This window comes from Scatophagus argus, chromosome 24 (genome assembly GCF_020382885.2).
Source record: "Scatophagus argus isolate fScaArg1 chromosome 24, fScaArg1.pri, whole genome shotgun sequence".
Classification (NCBI taxonomy): Eukaryota; Metazoa; Chordata; class Actinopteri; family Scatophagidae; genus Scatophagus; species Scatophagus argus.
In genome coordinates this window covers 5590199-5613287 of record NC_058516.1, presented here as the reverse complement: position 1 = coordinate 5613287, position 23089 = coordinate 5590199, and the positions used below count along the sequence as shown (strand labels likewise).

The 23089-nt window shown below is 44.5% G+C and overlaps 1 protein-coding gene and 1 long non-coding RNA gene across 3 annotated transcripts in view; one reads left to right on the top strand and one right to left on the bottom strand.

Moving 5' to 3' along the window:
• hecw2b (HECT, C2 and WW domain containing E3 ubiquitin protein ligase 2b) overlaps positions 1–18182 on the top strand; it is a 36594-nt gene extending 18412 nt beyond the window's left edge. For both annotated transcript variants that reach the window (XM_046382009.1, XM_046382008.1), the window contains exons 12-31: positions 443–544; positions 864–1014; positions 1120–1223; positions 1306–1430; positions 1776–1961; positions 2716–2868; positions 2955–3057; positions 3144–3240; positions 3331–3414; positions 3639–3748; positions 4417–4537; positions 4634–4747; positions 5178–5330; positions 5418–5516; positions 5607–5736; positions 5834–5980; positions 6107–6221; positions 6496–6581; positions 6673–6785; positions 14987–18182. In XM_046382009.1, coding sequence (XP_046237965.1) covers positions 443–544; positions 864–1014; positions 1120–1223; positions 1306–1430; positions 1776–1961; positions 2716–2868; positions 2955–3057; positions 3144–3240; positions 3331–3414; positions 3639–3748; positions 4417–4537; positions 4634–4747; positions 5178–5330; positions 5418–5516; positions 5607–5736; positions 5834–5980; positions 6107–6221; positions 6496–6581; positions 6673–6785; positions 14987–15098 — 2405 coding nt within the window. In that variant the 3' untranslated portion in view covers positions 15099–18182. The remainder of the gene's footprint in view (positions 1–442; positions 545–863; positions 1015–1119; positions 1224–1305; positions 1431–1775; positions 1962–2715; positions 2869–2954; positions 3058–3143; positions 3241–3330; positions 3415–3638; positions 3749–4416; positions 4538–4633; positions 4748–5177; positions 5331–5417; positions 5517–5606; positions 5737–5833; positions 5981–6106; positions 6222–6495; positions 6582–6672; positions 6786–14986) is intronic.
• On the bottom strand, positions 6589–22742 carry LOC124055314. Its single transcript, XR_006842606.1, has 3 exons — positions 21656–22742; positions 14996–15175; positions 6589–6746 (listed from the first exon to the last, which is right to left on the bottom strand). It is a non-coding gene; the product is annotated as an uncharacterized LOC124055314 (long non-coding RNA).
• Positions 22743–23089: the final 347 nt, after the last annotated feature.

The following is a 23089-nucleotide window of genomic DNA, read 5'->3' as shown; positions in this document are numbered from 1 at the left end:
GCAGATGTGTTTTGCTTGAGGTGTGATGTGAATCAGCCGAGCAGTGACTAACCCCACTGACATACAGTCCAAGCCGGTTTCCAGAAAAGTCAGGATGCTGTGGAAAACATAAATAAAACAGAATGTGATCATTGGCCAGTCATTCTTAACACATACTGAGTTGAAAATGTACCAAAGTCAGTATATTTCAATGCTTCACCTCATCAACGTCATTGGTTTTGGTAAGCATCTGCTTGTTGTATACTGTATACTGATGCCAGTGACACGTTTCAGACAAGTTGGGAGTCTGAAAGGCGTTTTCATTTATATTTGACACGGCATCCCTGCCAAGTGTTGTGCATATGCAAAGCCGTTTTCTGCCTTTTGTTACATTTTAAATGATGCTAAAAATGTTTTGGGGTTTTGATCACATGATTTAACACGTGTGTTTGTGTGTATGCAGGTGCCACAGCGCAGGTCAACGGCCACCAGTCTGTCCGCTCCCTGCCGTCCGTCCGCCATGACATCAGTCGCTACCAGAGAGTGGACGAGCCGCTGCCGCCTAGTAAGTGTGTGCATGTGTGTGAGCCAGCACATTGTGATGGCATATACAGAGCATTTATATGCATATCCTGACCTTGAATTATTCAGTGTGATTTACTTTAATACAGATTGGAAAGTCAAGTATTTTGGTCACTTTCTGGTGGTGAAATTGGAAAAGGAAATTTCTTTTCATTACTGACAGTTAATCAGTGAAACATTAATTTGTGCAGATACCAAAGCTCTGCATTTCCTTGTTATGGGTGTGTGTGTGTGTGTGTGTGTGTGTGTGTTCGTGTTCGTTCTCACTTTCTTCAACTTGTGTGTTTTTGTGTGTGAACCAGACTGGGAGGCTCGTATCGACAGTCACGGTCGGATCTTTTATGTGGACCACGTGAACAGAACCACGACTTGGCAGCGTCCCACCGCTCCTCCCGCCCCGCAGACCCTGCAAAGGTCCAACTCCATACAGCAGATGGAGCAGCTGAACCGCAGGTCAGAACACACACACACACTGTAGACTCAGCCGGTGAATACAAGCAGCAAAGTTAAACAGTGTGTTCCCTTTACTGTCATTAACACTCATACACACACCTCCAGGTACCAGAGTATACGCAGGACAATAACCAATGACAGCAGACCAGAGGAGCAACCAGCCAATGAGCTGCCGCCAGATGAGACTGATATGCACCCCTCCATCCCAGGTAACCCTCTCACTGCACTGCATCACGTCCTGCAGCCTTGATTTGTGCGCTTTGTCTGATTGTGTGTTTGTGTGTGTTGCAGAGCTGCGCAGGGACAACAGTGTGGCTCAGCCCAGTTCCAGGTCTCGCCTCACCCTGTTGCTCCAGTCCCCCAGCGCCAAGTTCCTCACCAGCCCCGACTTCTTCACTGTGCTGCATTCCAACCCTGTACGACGTTTTCTTCTTCTCCCTTCTTTTGTTTCCGCCAGACCATCTTTTCCCCAACATCCCTCTCTCCAGAAAGTGCAGGGCCTCTCTTTCTGCCTCTCTTGGCCACATACGCCCTTTAAGGCACATCATAAGAATTATTAGCAGGTCAGAACAGGGAGGTTGATGTGTTTTTTTTTCTTAGAGCAATGTGGAGGAAAGTTCTTGATAGCTTTTACTTTTTTCTTAACCATCAATAAAATGAAATAGCTACATCAAAAAAGAGACATCTTTGGGGTGATAACTCCTCTCTGGTGGATGTTTCCTGTCTTTTCTTCCTTCTCCCTGTCCCTCACCGTCTCTCAGAGTGCCTACCGCATGTTCACCACCAACACGTGTCTGAAGCATATGATCAGTAAGGTTCGGCGGGATGCTCATCACTTTGAGCGCTACCAACACAACAGGGACCTGGTGGCCTTCCTCAACATGTTTGCCAACAAACAGCTGGAGCTGCCCAGAGGCTGGGAGATGAAGCACGACCACACCGGCAAGGTGGGGACAACACCTGAGAATGCGAGGGAAGGGAGTTTGGGTTACCGTGGAATTTGGTGTTTTAAATGCAGCCCACGATTCACATGCTCAAAATCCAGCATTTATGCATGTTATTTATTTCTAACTTACTTTGATAAAGGTCTTTAAAATGTCAAAATGTAACACTTGATGTGCTTTGGTGTGTTCATGTCATGTTTACATTTTTGTGTTTTTTGGCATGAAATACATCATGCCGTTTTCATCCTCGGCCTCATCATGTCACACTTCCTGCCGCTGAATGCAATTAAAAATACAGAATAGAGATTGTATTGAATTGTCATTTCCTGTACGGAGGCTGAAAAAGGACTTCCTGGAGTGAATCAGTAAATACATACATAAATGCTGGAATAAATATTCAGTTGAATGAATGAAAAACAAAATAAATAAAAGTCGAACACAACTGAATATTTGATGAGCAGAGCAGATGCCTGAAGCCTGATAAGACAGTAAAGTTGGTAGCAGTGACCTCACTAACCTGTGGACACGGAAACACAGAAAAGTAGAAATTCTAAAATATACATGTAGATTTTATTATTGCATATTTTAACTGAAATATTTCTGAAAGAATTGGGTCATTTTAAGTCCTGTTATATCCTGCCATTGAGTTTTGTGTTTACAGTAAATGTTGAGTTTTGACATTTTCTGAATGCTAAGACATTTGCACTGTTGAGTCCAGTGGACATTTGACAGTTTGTTTGTGTGTGTACACGTGCAGCCTTTCTTTGTGGACCATAACTGCCGTGCCACCACCTTCATCGACCCTCGGCTGCCCCTCCAGAGCACCCGTCCGCCGAGTCTCCTGGCTCACCGGCAACACCTGACCCGCCAGCGCAGCCACAGTGCCGGGGAGGTCAGCCCGCGACGCCTGGTGAGACGCGCACACTTACATATTTATGCACATATTAAAATAGACCAGGAGGGAAAATAAAACGTCTTCCTCTCCTCTCTCTGTAGCTGAGTGAAGACCCTCGTCACGCCGGCCCGCCCGTCCTGCCACGGCCTTCCAGCACCTTCACCTCCACCAACAGGGGGCAGTGCCAAGACGTTGTGCCAGTGGGTCAGTATGTGCACAAGCACAAACACACGCAACCCTTCAAGGAGGATTAAATGTGACTGATGTGAACGTGTCCGCTCTCCTCTTAGCTTACAATGACAAGATCGTGGCGTTTCTCCGACAGCCAAACATCTTTGAGATTTTGCAGGAGAGGCAGCCCGACCTCAGCAGGAACCATTCACTCAGGTACAGAAGAGTTCAGTATTCAAAGCCTCCATACTGAGTGACTGTACTGTCACCAGCATCTGTCTCAGTGTAATGTCGCTATGACAACAGGGAGAAGGTGCAGCTGATCCGCACAGACGGAGGGTCAGGATTGACCAGGTTGTCGGGTGACGCTGACCTCGTCATGCTGCTAAGGTTAGACCTTCTTTCCCTTCATGCTTCTTTCCCTCTCTGATGTTTCCTTCTTCTAACTTACTTACTTTAGTTTCCCTTCAGTGTCTTATCATATTAGTTGGGTGTTATTTGCTTCCTTACTTGTTCTTGAATGCATTTCCTTCCTTCCTTCCTTTATCTCAACTCACTCTGTTGCACCAAGCCAGTTTATTCAGTTTCTTCCTCGCTCCGTCTCTCCCCTGCAGTCTGTTTGAAGATGAAGTAATGTCCTACGTGCCTCCTCACGCCTTACTCCACCCCAGCTACTGTCAGTCACCACGAGGATCACCCGTCTCCTCCCCACAGAACTCGCCAGGTAGGAGACGAGTCACACACATTACGTTGATCTTGAAATGTTGAAACAGCGGGTCCTTGAATTTTAGACGGGAGCACACAAAAGCAGCCTCTCTTTTGTGGCCCCACATTAGTGATTGTTGTCAGCTTTTGTGTTGGTTTTAGAGTCGAGTGTTGAGCTCTCAATGAGCTTGCAGCACTGTCTGCCAAAAGATCAGTTTTAGAGGGGCCATAGTTAGCATGGAGCTACTTAGCATCAGAATGTTTGGTTATACTGAGATGTAAACGCACATGCTGATTTTAGATGACAGAGACCCAGCGTATAAAAGTCCACATTTAATTCTCCTGTTAGTTTGCAGAACTCCTCTTTGCATTTGGTGTAGTTAATTTTAGGTAGTCAGGGGACAGACTGTGGATTTTAGGGTGGATAGCTGTGGTAGCGGAAGCGCAGAGAGCCTCCTGGTCTCAGCTCTGGCTTGTCATGGTTTTAGTTTTATTAAGAAACTCGGTCAGATTCCTCGATATGAGAGCTGCTCCATCCAAAGTGGGATGAATGACCAGTAGATGGCGATATATGTTGTTTCATATGATGCACTTTTTGATCACTGCTCATAGATGAAGTTTAATCTGCAAGGAAAATAAATGACAAATAAACCCTAACATTTCCTCCCTCTGTCTCTTCTCCTGCAGGTACTCAGAGAGCGAATGCCAGAGCCCCAGCACCCTACAAGAGGGACTTTGAGGCCAAACTGCGTAACTTCTACAGGAAACTGGAAACTAAAGGCTACGGCCAAGGACCAGGGAAGCTGAAGTAGGTAGAATGTGTCTGACGAGGGCAACTCTTTATTCTTAATGTTTTCATGCGTTTGTCAGTCTGTCCTCTTACCTGCTTGTGTTTGTGTCTCAGGTTGATCATCCGTCGTGACCACCTGCTGGAAGATGCCTTCAACCAGATCATGTGCTACTCCCGTAAAGACCTGCAGCGCAGCAAGCTCTACGTCAGCTTCGTAGGGGAGGAAGGGTGAGTAATACTGTCCCCAGCTCGTTTCCACCTTGATATTTTGAACCTCGTCTCCTTTGAGGAATTTGTCAGTTTAACACAAAAAAATAAAGCAAGCACACGCCACAAAACACATTCTTTTTATCGTTTACAGTTTGTTGTAATTAATACATATCACATCAAAGTATAAATTCAGTTCCACATAATAACCCACCACATAAAAACATAAAGGTGATTTCCCTCACCCTGAGTATCCTCTGCTACCTCTGCATTTTGTTCGGTTTGTACAAAACATGTGGTATAACATTCATCATAGGCTCATGCACACAGGGACACAGGACTTTTACTTGTATTTTGACACTGTTGTATTATTCATTTGACTTAAGGATTTTTATTACATCCTCCACCACTGTTAGCAGTAAGGACAAATCTGTGTGTGTGTGTATTGCAGGTTGGACTACAGCGGGCCTTCCAGGGAGTTCTTCTTCTTGGTTTCCAGGGAGCTGTTCAACCCTTATTATGGTCTGTTTGAATACTCCGCCAACGACACCTACACTGTCCAGATCAGCCCCATGTCCGCCTTCGTAGACAATCACCACGAATGGTGAGGGGCAGCAGTGAAGCACGGGTGATTTTCAGTATCCTCAGTGCTTATTTGTTAACTGTGTTAATTTGTGTGTGTGTCGTTAAGGTTCCGGTTCAGTGGCCGTATTCTGGGTTTGGCTCTGATTCACCAGTACCTGCTGGATGCCTTCTTCACCAGACCCTTTTATAAAGGCCTGCTGCGCATGTAAGTATACAGTAGGTCTGGAAATGGACCCACAAAGACCTTTTTTTTTCCACAACTGAAACTGTTCAACACTGATTTCCCACCCTGTAGTCCCTGTGACCTGAGTGACCTGGAGTATCTGGACGAGGAGTTTCACCAGTCTCTCCAGTGGATGAAGGACAATGACATAGAAGACATGCTGGACCTCACCTTCACTGTCAATGAGGAAGTCTTCGGACAGGTGAGACTCTGTATGTGTGTGTGTGTGTTTTTCAAGAATGTATCTCATGTGGTGAGAAAGAGGAAGGAATGAGACTGTGTTTTCTGTGTTCCCACAGATAACAGAAAGGGAGCTGAAGCCGGGCGGAGCCAACATCCCCGTCTCGGAGAAGAACAAGAAAGAATACATAGAGCGGATGGTGAAGTGGAGGATAGAAAGAGGGGTGGTGCAGCAGACTGAAAGCCTGGTCAGAGGCTTCTACGAGGTGAGACTGTTGCATACAACACAATAAGTTCCTGATGCTTTAACGTCTTAACACTTTAGCCAAACTATTCAGTTTCCCTGTCAAAGTATGCTGTTGACAGTATGATATGCTGTGTGTGTTTTCCAGGTGGTGGATGCCAGGCTTGTGTCGGTGTTTGATGCCAGAGAGCTGGAACTGGTGATCGCCGGCACTGCTGAGATCGACTTGTCAGACTGGAGGAACAACACAGAGTACAGAGGAGGTATGGAAGGTCTTGTTTGCTTTAATTTCCATAATAATGAGGAGGAATATCATATAAACAGAATATTCCTGCCTTTGGTTATATTTTAGCTTTTCATCTAGTGCTATCACGTGGTCAGAAATGTAGTTTGTCTAGAATTGTGTAATATAGTCTTAAAACCCTATAAGTGATTGGTACATTAAGTATGTTACCTACTTTCCTCCTTTAAACACACTGCAGTAGCCTTGTACACCTGTTTGTATTCAGCTGTGGTCACATGATGCCGTGTGTTTAGGTTACCACGACAACCACATTGTGATCCGGTGGTTCTGGGCAGCAGTGGAGAGGTTCAACAACGAGCAGAGACTGAGACTACTACAGGTAGGCATGTGTTTCAGTAAACCATTTATTAAACTTTTTGGAGACAAGGTGTTTAAAAGGTGTCTAAGTTGCCTTCTCTCTGTCTCCTCAGTTTGTCACAGGGACGTCCAGTATTCCTTATGAGGGCTTTGCTTCTCTTCGAGGCAGCAACGGACCCCGCAGGTTCTGTGTGGAGAAATGGGGAAAGGTCACTTCACTGCCCAGGTAAGGATCATTTGTGTGTGTTTGTCTCCCTCCCTCCTTCCCTCCCTCCTACGTTCCTTCCCTGCCTCCTTCTCTCCCTCCCTCCCTCCTACGTTCCTTCCCTCCCTCCTTCCCTCCTACGTTCCCTCCCTCCCTCCCACGTTCCTTCCCTCCCTCCCTCCTTCCCTCCTACATTCCCTCCTTCCTTCCCTCCCTCCTTCCTTCCCTCTCTCCTACGTTCCTTCTCTACGTTCCCTCCTTCCCTCCCTTCCTACATTCCTTCCCTCCTTCCTTCCCTCCCTACGTTCCCTCCTTCCCTCCCTTCCTACGTTCCTTCCCTCCTTCCTTCCCTCCCTACGTTCGTTCCTTCCCTACGTTCCTTCCCTCCCCTACGTTCCCTTCCTTCCTTCCTTCCCCCCCTACGTTCCTTCCCTCCCCTACGTTCCCTGCCTCCTTCCCTCCTACGTTCCCTCCCTCTCTCCTTCCCTCCTACGTTCCCTCCCTCTCTCCTTCCCTCCTACGTTCCCTCCCTCCTACGGTCCCTTCCTCCCTCCTACGGTCCCTTCCTCCCTCCTACGTTCCTTCCCTCCCTCCTTCCCTCCTTCCAACGTTCCCTCCTACGTTCCTTCCCTGTCCCTCCTACGTTCCTTCCCTGTCCCTCCTACATTCCTTCCCTGCCTCCTTCCCTCCCTCCCTCCTACGTTCCCTCCCTCCTTCCCTCGTTCCTTCCCTCCTTCCCTCCTACGTTCCTTCCCTCCCTCCCTCCTACATTCCCTCCTTCCTTCCCTCCCTCCTTCCTTCCCTCTCTCCTACGTTCCTTCCCTACGTTCCCTCCTTCCCTCCCTTCCTACGTTCCTTCCCTCCCTACGTTCCCTCCTTCCTTCCCTCCCTACGTTCCCTCCTTCCCTCCCTTCCTACGTTCCTTCCCTACGTTCGTTCCTTCCCTCCGTTCCCTTCCTTCCTTCCCTCCCTCCTACGTTCCTTCCCTGCCTCCTTCCCTCCCTCCCTCCTACGTTCCTTCCCTCCCTCCTTCCCTCCTTCCTACGTTCCCTCCCTCCTACGTTCCCTTCCTCCCTCCTACGTTCCTTCCCTCCCTCCTTCCAACGTTCCTTCCCTCCTACGTTCCCTCCTACGTTCCTTCCCTCCCTCCTTCCCTCCTACATTCCCTCCTTCCTTCCCTCCCACGTTCCTTCCCTACGTTCCCTCCCTACGTTCCCTTCCTTCCTTCCTTCCCTCCCTCCCTTCCTTCCCTTCCTTCCCTTCCTACGTTCCCTCCCTACGTTCCCTTCCTTCCTACGTTCCTTCCCTACGTTCCCTACGTTCCTTCCCTACGTTCCTTTCCTTCCTTCCTACGTTCCTTCCCTACGTTCCTTCCCTCCTTCCTTCCCTTCCTTCCTTCCTACGTTCCTTCCCTCCCTATGTTCCTTCCCTCCTACGTTCCTTCCCTCCCTACGTTCCTTCCTTCCCTCCCTACGTTCCTTCCTTCCTTCCTACGTTCCCTTCCTTCCCTCCCTACGTTCCTTCCTTCCCTCCCTACGTTCCCTTCCTTCCCTCCCTACGTTCCTTCCTTCCCTCCCTACGTTCCCTTCCTTCCCTCCTACGTTCCCTCCCTACGTTCCCTTCCTTCCCTCCTACGTTCCCTCCCTACGTTCCCTTCCTTCCCTCCTACGTTCCCTCCCTACGTTCCCTTCCTTCCCTCCTACGTTCCCTCCCTACGTTCCCTTCCTTCCCTCCTACGTTCCCTCCCTACGTTCCCTCCCTTCCCTCCTACGTTCCCTCCCTACGTTCCCTCCCTTCCCTCCTACGTTCCCTCCCTACGTTCCCTTCCTTCCCTCCCTACGTTCCCTCCCTTCCCTCCTACGTTCCCTCCCTACGTTCCCTTCCTTCCCTCCCTACGTTCCCTCCCTTCCCTCCTACGTTCCCTCCCTACGTTCCCTTCCTTCCCTCCCTACGTTCCCTCCCTTCCCTCCTACGTTCCCTCCCTACGTTCCCTTCCTTCCCTCCCTACGTTCCCTCCCTTCCCTCCTACGTTCCCTCCCTACGTTCCCTTCCTTCCCTCCCTACGTTCCCTCCCTTCCCTCCTACGTTCCCTCCCTACGTTCCCTTCCTTCCCTCCCTACGTTCCCTCCCTTCCCTCCTACGTTCCCTCCCTACGTTCCCTTCCTTCCCTCCCTACGTTCCCTCCCTTCCCTCCTACGTTCCCTCCCTACGTTCCCTTCCTTCCCTCCCTACGTTCCCTCCCTACGTTCCCTTCCTTCCCTCCCTACGTTCCCTCCCTTCCCTCCTACGTTCCCTCCCTACGTTCCCTTCCTTCCCTCCCTACGTTCCCTCCCTTCCCTCCTACGTTCCCTCCCTACGTTCCCTTCCTTCCCTCCCTACGTTCCCTCCCTTCCCTCCTACGTTCCCTCCCTACGTTCCCTTCCTTCCCTCCCTACGTTCCCTCCCTTCCCTCCTACGTTCCCTCCCTACGTTCCCTTCCTTCCCTCCCTACGTTCCCTCCCTTCCCTCCTACGTTCCCTCCCTACGTTCCCTCCCTTCCCTCCTACGTTCCCTCCCTACGTTCCCTTCCTTCCCTCCCTACGTTCCCTCCCTTCCCTCCTACGTTCCCTCCCTACGTTCCCTCCCTTCCCTCCTACGTTCCCTCCCTTCCCTCCTACGTTCCCTCCCTACGTTCCCTCCTACGTTCCCTCCCTACGTTCCCTTCCTTTCCTCCCTACGTTCCCTCCCTTCCCTCCTACGTTCCCTCCCTACGTTCCCTTCCTTTCCTCCCTACGTTCCCTCCCTTCCCTCCTACGTTCCCTCCCTACGTTCCCTTCCTTCCCTCCCTACGTTCCCTCCCTTCCCTCCTACGTTCCCTCCCTACGTTCCCTTCCTTCCCTCCCTACGATCCCTTCCTTCCCTCCCTACGTTCCCTCCCTACGTTCCCTCCCTTCCCTCCTACGTTCCCTCCCTTCCCTCCTACGTTCCCTCCCTACGTTCCCTTCCTTCCCTCCCTACGTTCCCTCCCTTCCCTCCTACGTTCCCTCCCTACGTTCCCTCCCTTCCCTCCTACGTTCCCTCCCTTCCCTCCTACGTTCCCTCCCTACGTTCCCTCCTACGTTCCCTCCCTACGTTCCCTTCCTTTCCTCCCTACGTTCCCTCCCTTCCCTCCTACGTTCCCTCCCTACGTTCCCTTCCTTTCCTCCCTACGTTCCCTCCCTTCCCTCCTACGTTCCCTCCCTACGTTCCCTTCCTTCCCTCCCTACGTTCCCTCCCTTCCCTCCTACGTTCCCTCCCTACGTTCCCTTCCTTCCCTCCCTACGATCCCTTCCTTCCCTCCCTACGTTCCTTCCCTACGTTCCCTTCCTTCCTTCTTCCCCTCCCTATGTTCCTTCCTTCCCCCTTCGGGGGAAGGAAGGAACATAGGTAACATAGGGAAGGAACGTAGGGAAGGAGGGAAGGAACGTAGGGAAGGAACGTAGGAGGGAAGGAAGGGTACGTAGGGAAGGAACGTAGGGAGGGAAGGAAGGGAACGTAGGGAGGGAACGTAGGAGGGAAGGAAGGGAACGTAGGGAGGGAAGGAAGGGAACGTAGAAGTGTTCCCTTCCTTCCTTCTTCCCCTCCCTATGTTCCTTCCTTCCCCCTTCGGGGGAAGGAAGGAACATAGGTAACATAGGGAAGGAACGTAGTGAAGGAGGGAAGGAACGTAGGGAAGGAACGTAGGGAAGGAACGTAGGGAAGGAACGGAGGGAAGGAACAGAGGGAAGGAGGGAAGGAACGTAGGGAAGGAGGGAAGGAACGTAGGGAAGGAACGTAGGGAGGGAACGGAGGGAAGGAACGTAGGGAAGGAGGGAAGGAACGTAGGGAAGGAACGGAGGGAAGGAACGTAGGGAAGGAGGGAAGGAACGTAGGGAAGGAACGTAGGGAGGGAACGTAGGGAAGGAGGGAGGGAACGTAGGGAGGGAACGTAGGGAAGGAGGGAGGGAACGTAGGGAAGGAACGTAGGGAAGGAGGGAGGGAACGTAGGGAAGGAACGTAGGGAAGGAGGGAAGGAACGTAGGGAAGGAACGGAGGGAAGGAGGGAAGGAACGTAGGGAAGGAACGGAGGGAAGGAGGGAAGGAACGTAGGGAAGGAGGGAAGGAACGTAGGGAAGGAGGGAAGGAACGTAGGGAAGGAGGGAAGGAACGTAGGGAAGGAGGGAAGGAGGGAAGGAACGTAGGGAAGGAGGGAAGGAGGGAAGGAACGTAGGGAAGGAGGGAAGGAGGGAAGGAACGTAGGGAAGGAGGGAAGGAACGGAGGGAAGGAGGGAAGGAACGTAGGGAAGGAGGGAAGGAACGTAGGGAAGGAGGGAAGGAGGGAAGGAACGTAGGGAAGGAGGGAAGGAACGTAGGGAAGGAGGGAAGGAGGGAAGGAACGTAGGGAAGGAGGGAAGGAACGTAGGGAAGGAGGGAAGGAGGGAAGGAACGTAGGGAAGGAGGGAAGGAACGTAGGGAAGGAGGGAAGGAGGGAAGGAACGTAGGGAAGGAGGGAAGGAGGGAAGGAACGTAGGGAAGGAGGGAAGGAACGTAGGGAAGGAGGGAAGGAGGGAAGGAACGTAGGGAAGGAGGGAAGGAACGTAGGGAAGGAACGTAGGGAAGGAGGGAAGGAACGTAGGGAAGGAGGGAAGGAACGTAGGGAAGGAACGGAGGGAAGGAACGTAGGGAAGGAACGTAGGGAAGGAGGGAAGGAACGTAGGGAAGGAACGTAGGGAAGGAGGGAAGGAACGTAGGGAAGGAGGGAAGGAACGTAGGGAAGGAACGTAGGGAAGGAGGGAAGGAACGTAGGGAAGGAACGTAGGGAAGGAGGGAAGGAACGTAGGGAAGGAACGTAGGGAAGGAGGGAAGGAACGTAGGGAAGGAACGTAGGGAAGGAGGGAAGGAACGTAGGGAAGGAGGGAAGGAACGTAGGGAAGGAACGTAGGGAAGGAACGTAGGGAGGGAACGTAGGGAAGGAACGTAGGGAAGGAGGGAAGGAACGTAGGGAAGGAACGTAGGGAGGGAACGTAGGGAAGGAGGGAGGGAACGTAGGGAAGGAGGGAGGGAACGTAGGGTAGGGAAGGAGGGAAGGAGGGAAGGAACGTAGGGAAGGAGGGAAGGAACGTAGGGAAGGAACGTAGGGAAGGGAGGGAACGTAGGGAAGGAGGGAGGGAACGTAGGGAAGGAACGTAGGGAGGGAACGTAGGGAAGGAACGTAAGGACGTAGGGAAGGAACGGAGGGAAGGAACGTAGGGACGTAGGGAAGGAACGGAGGGAAGGAACGTAGGGACGTAGAGAAGGAACGGAGGGAAGGAACGGAGGGAAGGAGGGAAGGAACGTAGGGAAGGAACGTAGGGAAGGAGGGAAGGAACGTAGGGAAGGAACGTAGGAACGGAGGGAAGGAACGTAGGGAAGGAACGTAGGGACGTAGGGAAGGAGGGAACGTAGGGAAGGAGGGAAGGAACGTAGGGAAGGAGGGAATGTTGGGAAGGAGGGAAGGAACGTAGGGAAGGAGGGAACGTAGGGAAGGAACGTAGGGAAGGAACGTAGGGACGTAGGGAAGGAACGTAGGGAAGGAACGTAGGGAAGGGACGTAGGGAGGGAACGTAGGGAAGGAACGTAGGGACGTAGGGAAGGAGGGAAGGAACGTACGGAAGGAACGTAGGGAAGGAACGTAGGGACGTAGGGAGGGAACGTAGGGAAGGAGGGAACGGAGGGAAGGAACATAGGGAAGGGACGTAGGGACGTAGGGAGGGAACGTAGGGAAGGAGGGAACGGAGGGAAGGAACGTAGGGAAGGAGGGAAGGAACGTAGGGAAGGAACGTAGGGAAGGAGGGAAGGAACGTAGGGAGGGAATGTAGGGAAGGGAAGGAACGTAGGGAGGGTAGGAAGGAAGGGAACGTAGGGAAGGAACGTATGGAAGGAGGGAACGTAGGAAGGGAAGGAAGGTAGGGAAGGAACGTAGGAAGGGAAGGAAGGGAACGTAGGGAGGGAAGGAAGGAAGGAAGGGAATGTAGGGAAGGGAAGGAACGTAGGGAAGGAACGTAGGGGAGGGAAGGAAGGAACGTAGGGAAGGAAGGAACGTTCTGTGTAATAGGAGTGCTTCTTTTGCCACTCACTTAGCCACAGGTTGAGATACTTACTGTAAGTATATGTTAGCACTACAGAAAGGATTCCTGTAGAGACCTTTTCGTTACAGAGTTAAATTGTTTTTGTTCAAGCAGAAACACAAGTCTCGCTCAGGATGTGACTTGTTGTAGTTGTTGCCTCTTTTAGTGATGCGCACAATTAGTCAACAGGTTGTTTTAACGTTGCTGCCCTCGTTAGTCTGCACCGGAAACACAAGTCAGTTGTTTGTTTTTGCTCAACTGATGTACAAACACACAGATGTCACCATTGTGCTTTGGGTCACTTTCTCAGAGGACAGGTATCACTGGACAGGAGAGCACAAGCAGTTTCTTGATCACTATGCAAGGTGAACGCTGCTTTGTTGGTGAAATGTTTGGCTGTATGGAGATTTATGGATAATGCTTGTGTATTCTTTCATGTAACACACTGAACAACATTTAACTGTGAGCAATAAATATCTCAAACACAAGCAGGAGTCTGACTGTTATTTCACTACACAGTATATAAAGTACATTTAAAAGGTTTATTTTATAATTGTAATTTGTATCAAACTATTTCAATAAAAAAGAAACTATACATTAACATGTTGTATAAATATATATCTTATACAGCTATATTGTATGCATTAAATTTACATGTATTTATATTTTACAACTAATCCATCAAAATTCATATTAATGTATAAATACATTGTACATGTTATACTAATATGTTGTATAAATATGTATTTTATCATTTATATAAATATATTGTATGTTCTATTAATACATTACATAAATGTATATTATTTTAGAATTGTAATTTCTATCAAAACATATTTAGATATAAACTCTACATTATACTAACATTTTTTTATTTTGTAATTATGCAAAGATTTATACGTTATACTACTACATTATATATATTTATATATATTTCTGTAACTTATTTTATACAAAACTGTCTGCACTACATTAACGTATAAATTTTGTATTTTACATTATATATCATAACTAACGTCTCTCAAAATTTTCATATTAATGTATAAATATTTTATCATTTCTATTATGTGAATATATTGTATGTATTATATTAATACATTTAAAGGTATATGTGACAATTGTAATTTATATCAAACTTCTGTTTATATATAAACTATACATTACACTAACATGTATAAATACATATATATTACACGATATATAAATACATGGTAAACATTAAATTACATGAAGTTATATTATTTTATAACTAACCTATATCAAAATTTATGCTCATGTATAAATATATTGTACACATTATATTAATACATTATATAAATTTATATTTTATTATTGTAATTTATAGAAAATGTATGTAAAATGTATATTTATACATTAATATACTGTACACATAGTGATATATTACATTGTATGAATACATATTTATATTCGACATTATAATTTATATTATGAGAGCCATTTCAAACAGTTTAATGCTCACCATTAATGGCGTTCAGTGTGTTACATGCAGCAGTCCATAAATCTCCATACAGACCAACATTTCACCAACACAACAACACAGCATTTGCCAAACATAGCGCTCAAACGAAACCCATTTGTGCTCCTCTGTCAAGCAACACCTGTCACCTGAGACAAAGCTCCGAAGTGACCCAAAGCACAACAGTAACACCTACTGGACAATGTGGTGTCACAGAAACACTTAGCTCTAGTGTTTGTACATCAGCTCAGTAAAAACAAACAACTGACTTGTGTTTCCGGTGCAGACTAACGAGGGCAGCAACGTTAAAACAACCTGTTGACTAATTGTGCGCATCACTAAAAGAGGCAACAACTACAACAAGTCACATCCTGAGCGAGACTTGTGTTTCTGCTTGAACAAAAACAATTTAACTCTGTAACGAAAAGGTCTCTACAGGAATCCTTTCTGTAGTGCTAACATATACTTACAGTAAGTATCTCAACCTGTGGCTAAGTGAGTGGCAAAAGAAGCTCTCCTAGTAGACATAACTTCAATAGCCACAGTTGGCCCAGAGAATGAGTTGCAGCTAATGCAACCCGGCCAGCTGGTGACACCAAACTAACTAACTAACTAACTATCTGTAACCCCTCCCTCTGTAGAGCACATACCTGTTTCAACCGGCTGGACCTGCCTCCATACCCGTCCTTCTCGATGCTGTATGAGAAGATGCTGACCGCCGTGGAGGAGACCAGTACTTTTGGGCTGGAGTGAGTCCGCCGCTGCCCTCAGTCTTCCCTGCAAGGATGGCTGCCGGTGGTGAAGAAAAGGAGTCGTGGTGGAAGCTGGACCTGGATTGGAAAGAAAGAAAGGATCAGGAAGTCAGGATCATAAGACCTTTGAAACATGAAGCTGCACCCAGTAAAATGTTATTTTGTTTTACACTTGCATGTGTTTCACACCTACTTAGTAACACACGCGTTCACCTGTGTCATGTGACAAATAAAGACCCACACTGCCTTTGGGACCAGAATCAATCAACTGCCAGGGTTTGATCAATCACAGACTGGGATTTTTTTTTTTTTTCAAAGGATAACAAGGCCAGTTCAGAACTATGAGCTTCAGTGATGCCCTCATTGGAGGACGGCATCTCTTTGTGGCCTGGTGTAGTGACTGCACTCATGTAGACTGTGCACTTGTTTCTCAGAACCTTAAGGACCACCTGAGATCATTTTTGGTGAAGTTTGTGGGATTATCCATTGAACTTCTACAGCAGATTTTGGAGACCCCCAATCAGCAGCTTTGGTATTGTTGTTACAGTATTTTCATCTTCAACAAAAAGTGATTTTCTAATGCTGTGGCAGTGACTCGTGATTTGAATGTAACTAACTTCATCATGCAGATTGTTTGGGGAGTGACTTTTGTACCAAATGTGGATCAATTGACTAAAAAAAACTGATTTGGCCACCATTTATTGAGTTAATGTTTTGAGTAAATCCACATACAGACATTGATATACACATTGATTTGAAATGAGCTTTGATACACGTCTGTTCATACCTAAATTAGTTACACGCAAGAGGTGTACATTAAAATCGAACATCTAAATATTTTCAATAAATTTAATTTCCACACACAGCAGAGCTGCACATCTAGTAGAGCTTACATGGGGTGGCACGAGGTTGAAAATACACAATACATGCTCACATTGACAGAGCTAACATGCTAATGTTTAGCAGGAATAATATTTACTATGTTCACCATCTTTATTTAGTGTGTTAGCATGCCAACATTTTCTATTTAGCATCACACAAAGAGCATGGCGGTTTTGCAGGTATTTGGTCATAAACCAAAGATAAATTGAATTTTGGACAAGATGGTGGAGCTAAATGAGGGGATTATGAATGCAAGCATCAAATTTCATGCCAATCATCTCATAGTTGTTGAGGTTTCACTTTGGACCAAAGCCATAAACAACAAGCATCATGAACATTATCAGTAATGGATTTCATCTGCATTTCACACACAATTCCAGTTTTAGGAACCAGAAAGTTCGAGGGTTAAACTCCATAGTGGAGGTTTTAGCTTTGCCACTCGATCCGAACCTGCCACGCACACCCAGATCGGAACTGACACACTTTAAGCTTGACAAAACACTACTGATATCAAAAAGATCTGATTTTAAGCTGCCAAGTACCACTTATGTACTCATAAAAAGGACACTGAGACACCGCAACATTCAACTGTCGACTGTGATTCAAATGTCTCCTCAGCATATCTGCTGTTGCTCATTAGAATAATACATTTTCTTTTCATTGTTGCTGGCTCTTTATTCACCTTACACACCATGAATAGAAGCTCAGAGAGACTGCGGAGTTGTTTTCTTCTTCTTTTTACACTTGTGATGATGAGCACTTGTATGGCCGAATTCACAGTACACATACTGTATGTAAACTCTGTAGGATGTCTTCTCTGACATGGAAGGTTGACAGTTCCTCTAGATTTGCACTCTTATCATTTTAATATTGATTCAATTGTATTAATTCAATGTTATTGTTTATGTTAATTTAATCAGATTATTTAGTGAATTTCACAGAGTGGTCAAAGATGACACAGTAAAAACCACATACAGTCTTCACAATAGAAAAGCATGAATTTTGTATAAAATCCATTTTCAAGAAGCTTGCAGTAAATCTTTTCTCTTTTGTACATTGAAATACTTGTTACCGTCCTCCTCACTCCCCCCACACTATGAATGTAAGCACGCCTTGAACTGCCACATTAAAATAAAAAATGTCCACGTGCAGGCCTAAAACACCAAAAAGTCAACCTCTGAACTCCTGAGCTGACACAAAGCCCCCTGAACGCCTCGTTATGTACACAAGGCAAACACAGCCTACATGGAAGCCCATTTCAGCCACGAAAACAAAGTTAATCTGAACAGAAATAGACATGCTCATAGTAAGTGGAGTCAAAACTGTCTTATAATTACTCTAAACTTTTTAAATCTATCAATGTTTGCTTAATATTTCAATTTTAATTTATGTTTTTGATTTGGTGTCTCACAATTTTAACTTAAACATCTGAGTTGGTCTTTCTAAATTACCATCTCATGATTCAGTCATTACCTGTACTGCAATTTTGACTGTTTTATTTTCTCAATTCTGACTTAGTAAAACAAAGATTTCACGATCTCATAATTTTGAGTAGCGTCATAGTACAACACTTGCATGAATTTACTTTATTTTTTTATTTTTATTTTTTCCTGGCAGAAGTGAGCTTCTACAAGACCAGAGTTACTACAGACTGCTTTTTTTATGTGTGTTAATGGGGCAGAAAAACAACTTTTAAACCTAAATGGCGCATTTCATGCAAAGTCAGGAAGGGCACATTTGACACCGATTGTGTTTTCAATTTTTCAAACTGATTTTGATAAAGTCTTGGACCTGGAGTATTGCTTGTTTACACATAAGAGAATGTAATCAAATCCAGAATACAACCTAACATTATCTCTGTATGAAGTTAACGCTTGGGTGCATTTTCACATGGAAATTAAATTCTAACTGGATCAAATAATACCATTCTCATAATGAAAAGATTTATATTATGTCCCTCACTGAATGCACTACCCTCTACCTGTCTGTCTCACCAGAATGTACCAAAGTTTAGAGCCTACGTCAGCTGCCTCACACCCAGCAACCTACTGCTTTTTCTGTACAGTCACTTTTAAATGAATGTTTGTCAGCACTCCTCTCCTAAAATAAAATGTCAGCTCTCTATGCAAGCTTTTTCTTCTTCTTTCCATGTCACTCTGACTGTAACTGAACAGAGCAGGATAATAAATGAAAATCAGTATTTGCGTCTCGTCTTTTTTTGTCAGAACACAAAACAAACATTGTCATATTTTGTATTTCCTGTCCAAATGTTTATTTTGTTTTTGTTCTAGCCTGACATGATGTGTATCAAAACAGCGTGGGAGAATCAAAGCTTTACTGTTGACAACAAACGAGAGCTTGGCATACTGGGGGGGGGGGGGGGGGGGCATGAAGTGTCAATTAATAATGTACATAAAAAATAAATTTTCATCTAACCCAACACATACAAGGCTACAGACAATCACAATTTAAAAGCAACTAACTTTGAAAAGTCTGAAGGGAAACAATGCAACTAGTCTGAGCATCAGTTCAGTCAGCTGTGTGTTATATTGAAGATTTCAAGGTTCTAGCAAGAAAGTGATCTGAAAGCAAACATCCCACTAACAACTCTAAAACAACAAGAAACAAGCCAAACTTCATACAGGGAGAAAGTCAACTACCAAGATAAAAGGAGCTTTTCTACGTTTTCCAGCCTCTTATGAACCTTTCTGGGAACAGAAAGAAACGGTGGGATTTGAACCAGCAGGTCTCTGCATTGTGGACTTTCTACCTCACGGAGTTCAAATTCTAGTGACAGCGCCCTCTGCTGTCCGCAAAGAAGTGAGCTATCCTACAGCAATAAGTCATTTACTGATGTCGATCAGCATGAGGGTCTAGATGATAGATAGATAGACAGATAGATACTTTATTGATCCCCAGGGAAATTCAAGCACCAGTAGCCCATTACAGCAGTGTAGGTTATTCAAAAATAAGCAAACAAACAGCCAAGGCTTAACTGTTAGTGGGAAAAATAGATACTAAATACATACTAAATAAACAAAATAAACTAACGTGCTATAATACATAAAGTACAACTTTATACATTATATTGATTTACATTTAAACAGCTGGGGCAACAGAGAATAATGACCGGACAGCTAGACTGGTTATAGCAGGTGCTAATGAATTCCGACACAAGATAAAAATACCAACTGTTCAAAATGCGGCAGCAAAACTTAAATTAAAAAAAAAAAAGAGACCACGTAGCTACTATTTATTTTTTTACCTTACACTTGCTGTCCAATTGTTTAGGAACTGACTTTAAGATTTTATGTGTTACTTTCAAAGCCCTTCATGAGTTGGCCCCTGACCAACCAAACAGGAACCCGCTGACTGGTCACAGCCAAAGATATTTTAACAGCAAGAACTACCACTCCCTGGAATTTCCGGTTACGGGGGGGGCGCTCGCGAGCTGGTTCAAAATGAATGGGTGCTTATGGAGCTTTAGCGCTAAAACTGCCTTTATTGTTGAAATTACACATAAGACTTACACGGACATTTTATCGTGGCATTTTTTTCATTATTGTGTTAGGGTGTATTTCCTTATGACTTATTCCTGATTAATTTGATTAATTCTTACACTGCTGTATTTTATTTTATGTTTGTTATAAAGCACTTTAACATTGGTTTTGATAACTGCTACTCACCCCCCTCATTAAAGTTGTGTATTATGAGAGCTTCTTTTGCCACTCACTTAGCCACAGGTTGAGATACTTACTGTAAGTATCTGTTAGCACTACAGAAAGGACAGGAGAGCACAAGCAGTTTCTTGATCACTATGCAAGGTGAACGCTGCTTTGTTGGTGAAATGTTTGGCTGTCTGGAGATTTATGGATAATGCTTGTGTATTCTTTCATGTAACACACTGAACAACATTTAACTGTGAGCAATAAATATCTCAACAACAAGCAGGAGTCTGACTGTTATTTCACTACACAGTACATTTAAAAGGTTTATTTTATAATTGTACTTATGTATCATATCACTGTATCAAACTTCTATTTCAATAAGAAAGAAACTACACATTAACATGTTGTATAAACATATATTTTACAGTATACAGATATATAGTATACATTAAACTACATGAATTTATATTATACAACTAATCTATCAAAATTGATATTAATGTATAAAAATATTGTGCACGTTATATTAATATGTTGTATAAATATATATTTTATCATTCATCATTTATTTTATCATAATATATTGCACATCTTCTATTAATATATTAAATAAATGTATATTATTTTGTAATTATGCTAAGATTTATTTTCATACATATACTGTATACATTATACTACTATATTATATACATTTATATTACAATTGTAACTTCTGTAACTTATTTTATACAAAACTGTCTACACTACATTAACATGTATAAATATATATTTTGTATTTTACATTATATATCATAACTAACGTCTATCAAAATTTTCATTAATATATAAATATGCTGGGCACTTCATATTAATGTATAAATATATTATCATTTATATCATGTAAATATATTGTATACATTATATTAATACATTTAAAGGTATATGTGATAATTGTAATTTATATCAAACTTCTGTTTATATATAAATAAACTATACATTACTCTAACATGTTGTATAAATATATTTTACTGTATATAAATACAATGTATACATTAAATTACATGAAGTTATATTATTTTATAACTAATCTATATCAAAATTTATGCTCATGTATAAATATATTGTACACATTATATTAATACATTACATAAATTTATATTTTATTATTGTAATTTATAGAAAATGTATGTAAAACTTACATTTATACATTAATATACTGTACACATAGTGATATATTACATTGTATGAATACATATTTATATTCGACATTATAATTTATATTATGAGAGCCATTTCAAACAGTTTAATGCTCACCATTAATGACGTTCAGTGTGTTACATGCAGCAGTCCATAAATCTCCATACAGACCAACATTTCACCAACACAACAACACAGCATTTGCCAAACATAGCGCTCAAACGAAACCCATTTGTGCTCCTCTGTCAAGCAACACCTGTCACCTGAGACAAAGCTCCGAAGTGACCCAAAGCACAACAGTAACACCTACTGGACAATGTGGTGTCACAGAAACACTTAGCTCTAGTGTTTGTACATCAGCTCAGTAAAAACAAACAACTGACTTGTGTTTCCGGTGCAGACTAACGAGGGCAGCAACGTTCAAACAACCTGTTGACTAACTGTCAGCTAACTGTTCACAATCAAACAACGCAAGCACAACAAATAAAGTTAACTTGAATTACGAGTGACCAAAGCATACGCAAATCGAAAGCTTTACAACAACAAGGACAAATCCCAATTAAGCCACCACAGAAAGTGTCTGGACTGACAAAACACTGAAGCTGTAAGAAAAAATGACAGCTGCCTGACAGCGACGTCAGCTCGACGTCCACGGCACGTGACTGAAGTAGCTACACGTTAGCTCACAAGTGCTCTTACAAAACATAATAAAACTCAAAACTCAAAAACGCCGAGCTCAAACACACATAAGCCAAATGCCGCCAATACAACCAAACTACACAAACATTACTGAGACATTTAAACTTAAAATTTAAAAAGACTGCGTACTCACCATCCCCAGCAGAGGTTCTGTGCGAAGCGAAGTGCTCAATGGCGGCTACGACACCCAGGTCTTCCTTCCGTCTGGAACTGGTGGCTTGCTCACCCGGCCTGCGGGTCTTTCTTTACCCGGCAGGGTTTAGCCATTGGCAAAAGTTATTTTGTGTCCATGAATGTCTCTGAAGGACGGGGCTGAGGACCGTTGCTCCTCTCTGTATGTCAACTGTCATCGCTGTTCACCATGAACTTCCTGGTAGCGGCATTTAAAGGGACACGGAAGCACAGTCAGCTAAAACCAAGTTTAGCAGCCGAAATAAAGTCCAAAAATTCTTCATGAACATAGACACTGTTATTGTTGAATTACCAAGAAGGCCCAGACTTTATTATCGTCCTCCTTGTCCACATTAGCCTCCTCGTTTGTCCACCTTGCTAGCCGCTGGACGTTAGCCTTCTCGCTGCTTCGGTTAGCATTAGCAGTCCGGAAAACGGCAAAACATCATCTTCTCTCCCTCGTTTTTTTATTTATATAACATAAATAAAACAGTTAAAAGTCAACTAGTTCGGTTTTAACACGACAAAATGCATTTTTTTGCGTTTTACCGTAGCGAGTCCACACGAGCACGCACACGCAAACCGAAAGGTCAGCCGCTGTCATCAACTTCATCACTGACAGGTGCGACCCGACTGACGATGATTCCAACCAACCAATCAGATCGCACGACAAGCAGCATCGGTCAAAGGTCATCATTACTCACTGCGTCCCTGAAAATTATTTCTCCCGTTGGTTTAACTTAGTTTTCATATATACACAGCGATATTATATTTTTGTTCCATAAATATATTGTGTATTTACTCATTGTGTATTTACTCAGACGATTTAGGTTATAAAAGATTTGTTTCTCATCATAACAAAATAGTTTGTCTCATTTCAACGTCGTCTTGTGAAAATATTAGACTGCGTCACGTTGTGGTACCTTTGGTAGGCCTGGTGGTAGAATTAAGAGGCTTTCACGGCCACACCACCCAGGTGCCGTAAGCTTTGTCACTTCTCTTGACAGACAGCAGAGGGCGCTGCTACCGTTGTACTGGAGGAAAAGCATGTTGTTTTATTTATTTCTGACAGCTCTGATTGAACCATTTGAGTTTTTTGATGCTGAGATGCAGATTGAACCCAATTTTAGTAAGCAGCCTCACCTCAGTAGAAGCTAAATAGAAGGCAATGGTTTCTAAAATCCTAATACAAAAAAAACAAAAACACAAACGCATTCAAATGAACATTACATACATTAACATTTGAAAAATCTAAATATTCCATGCTGCCACTATGTGTACTGTATTTTAAAGAGCTACTGTTGAGCTGTGAGCTTACCGGTTCATTCTTGATGCCAGGAAGACATTTAATTTTATTTTAAAAAACAGAAATCTTTACTCAAGGTCCATTTGCCAG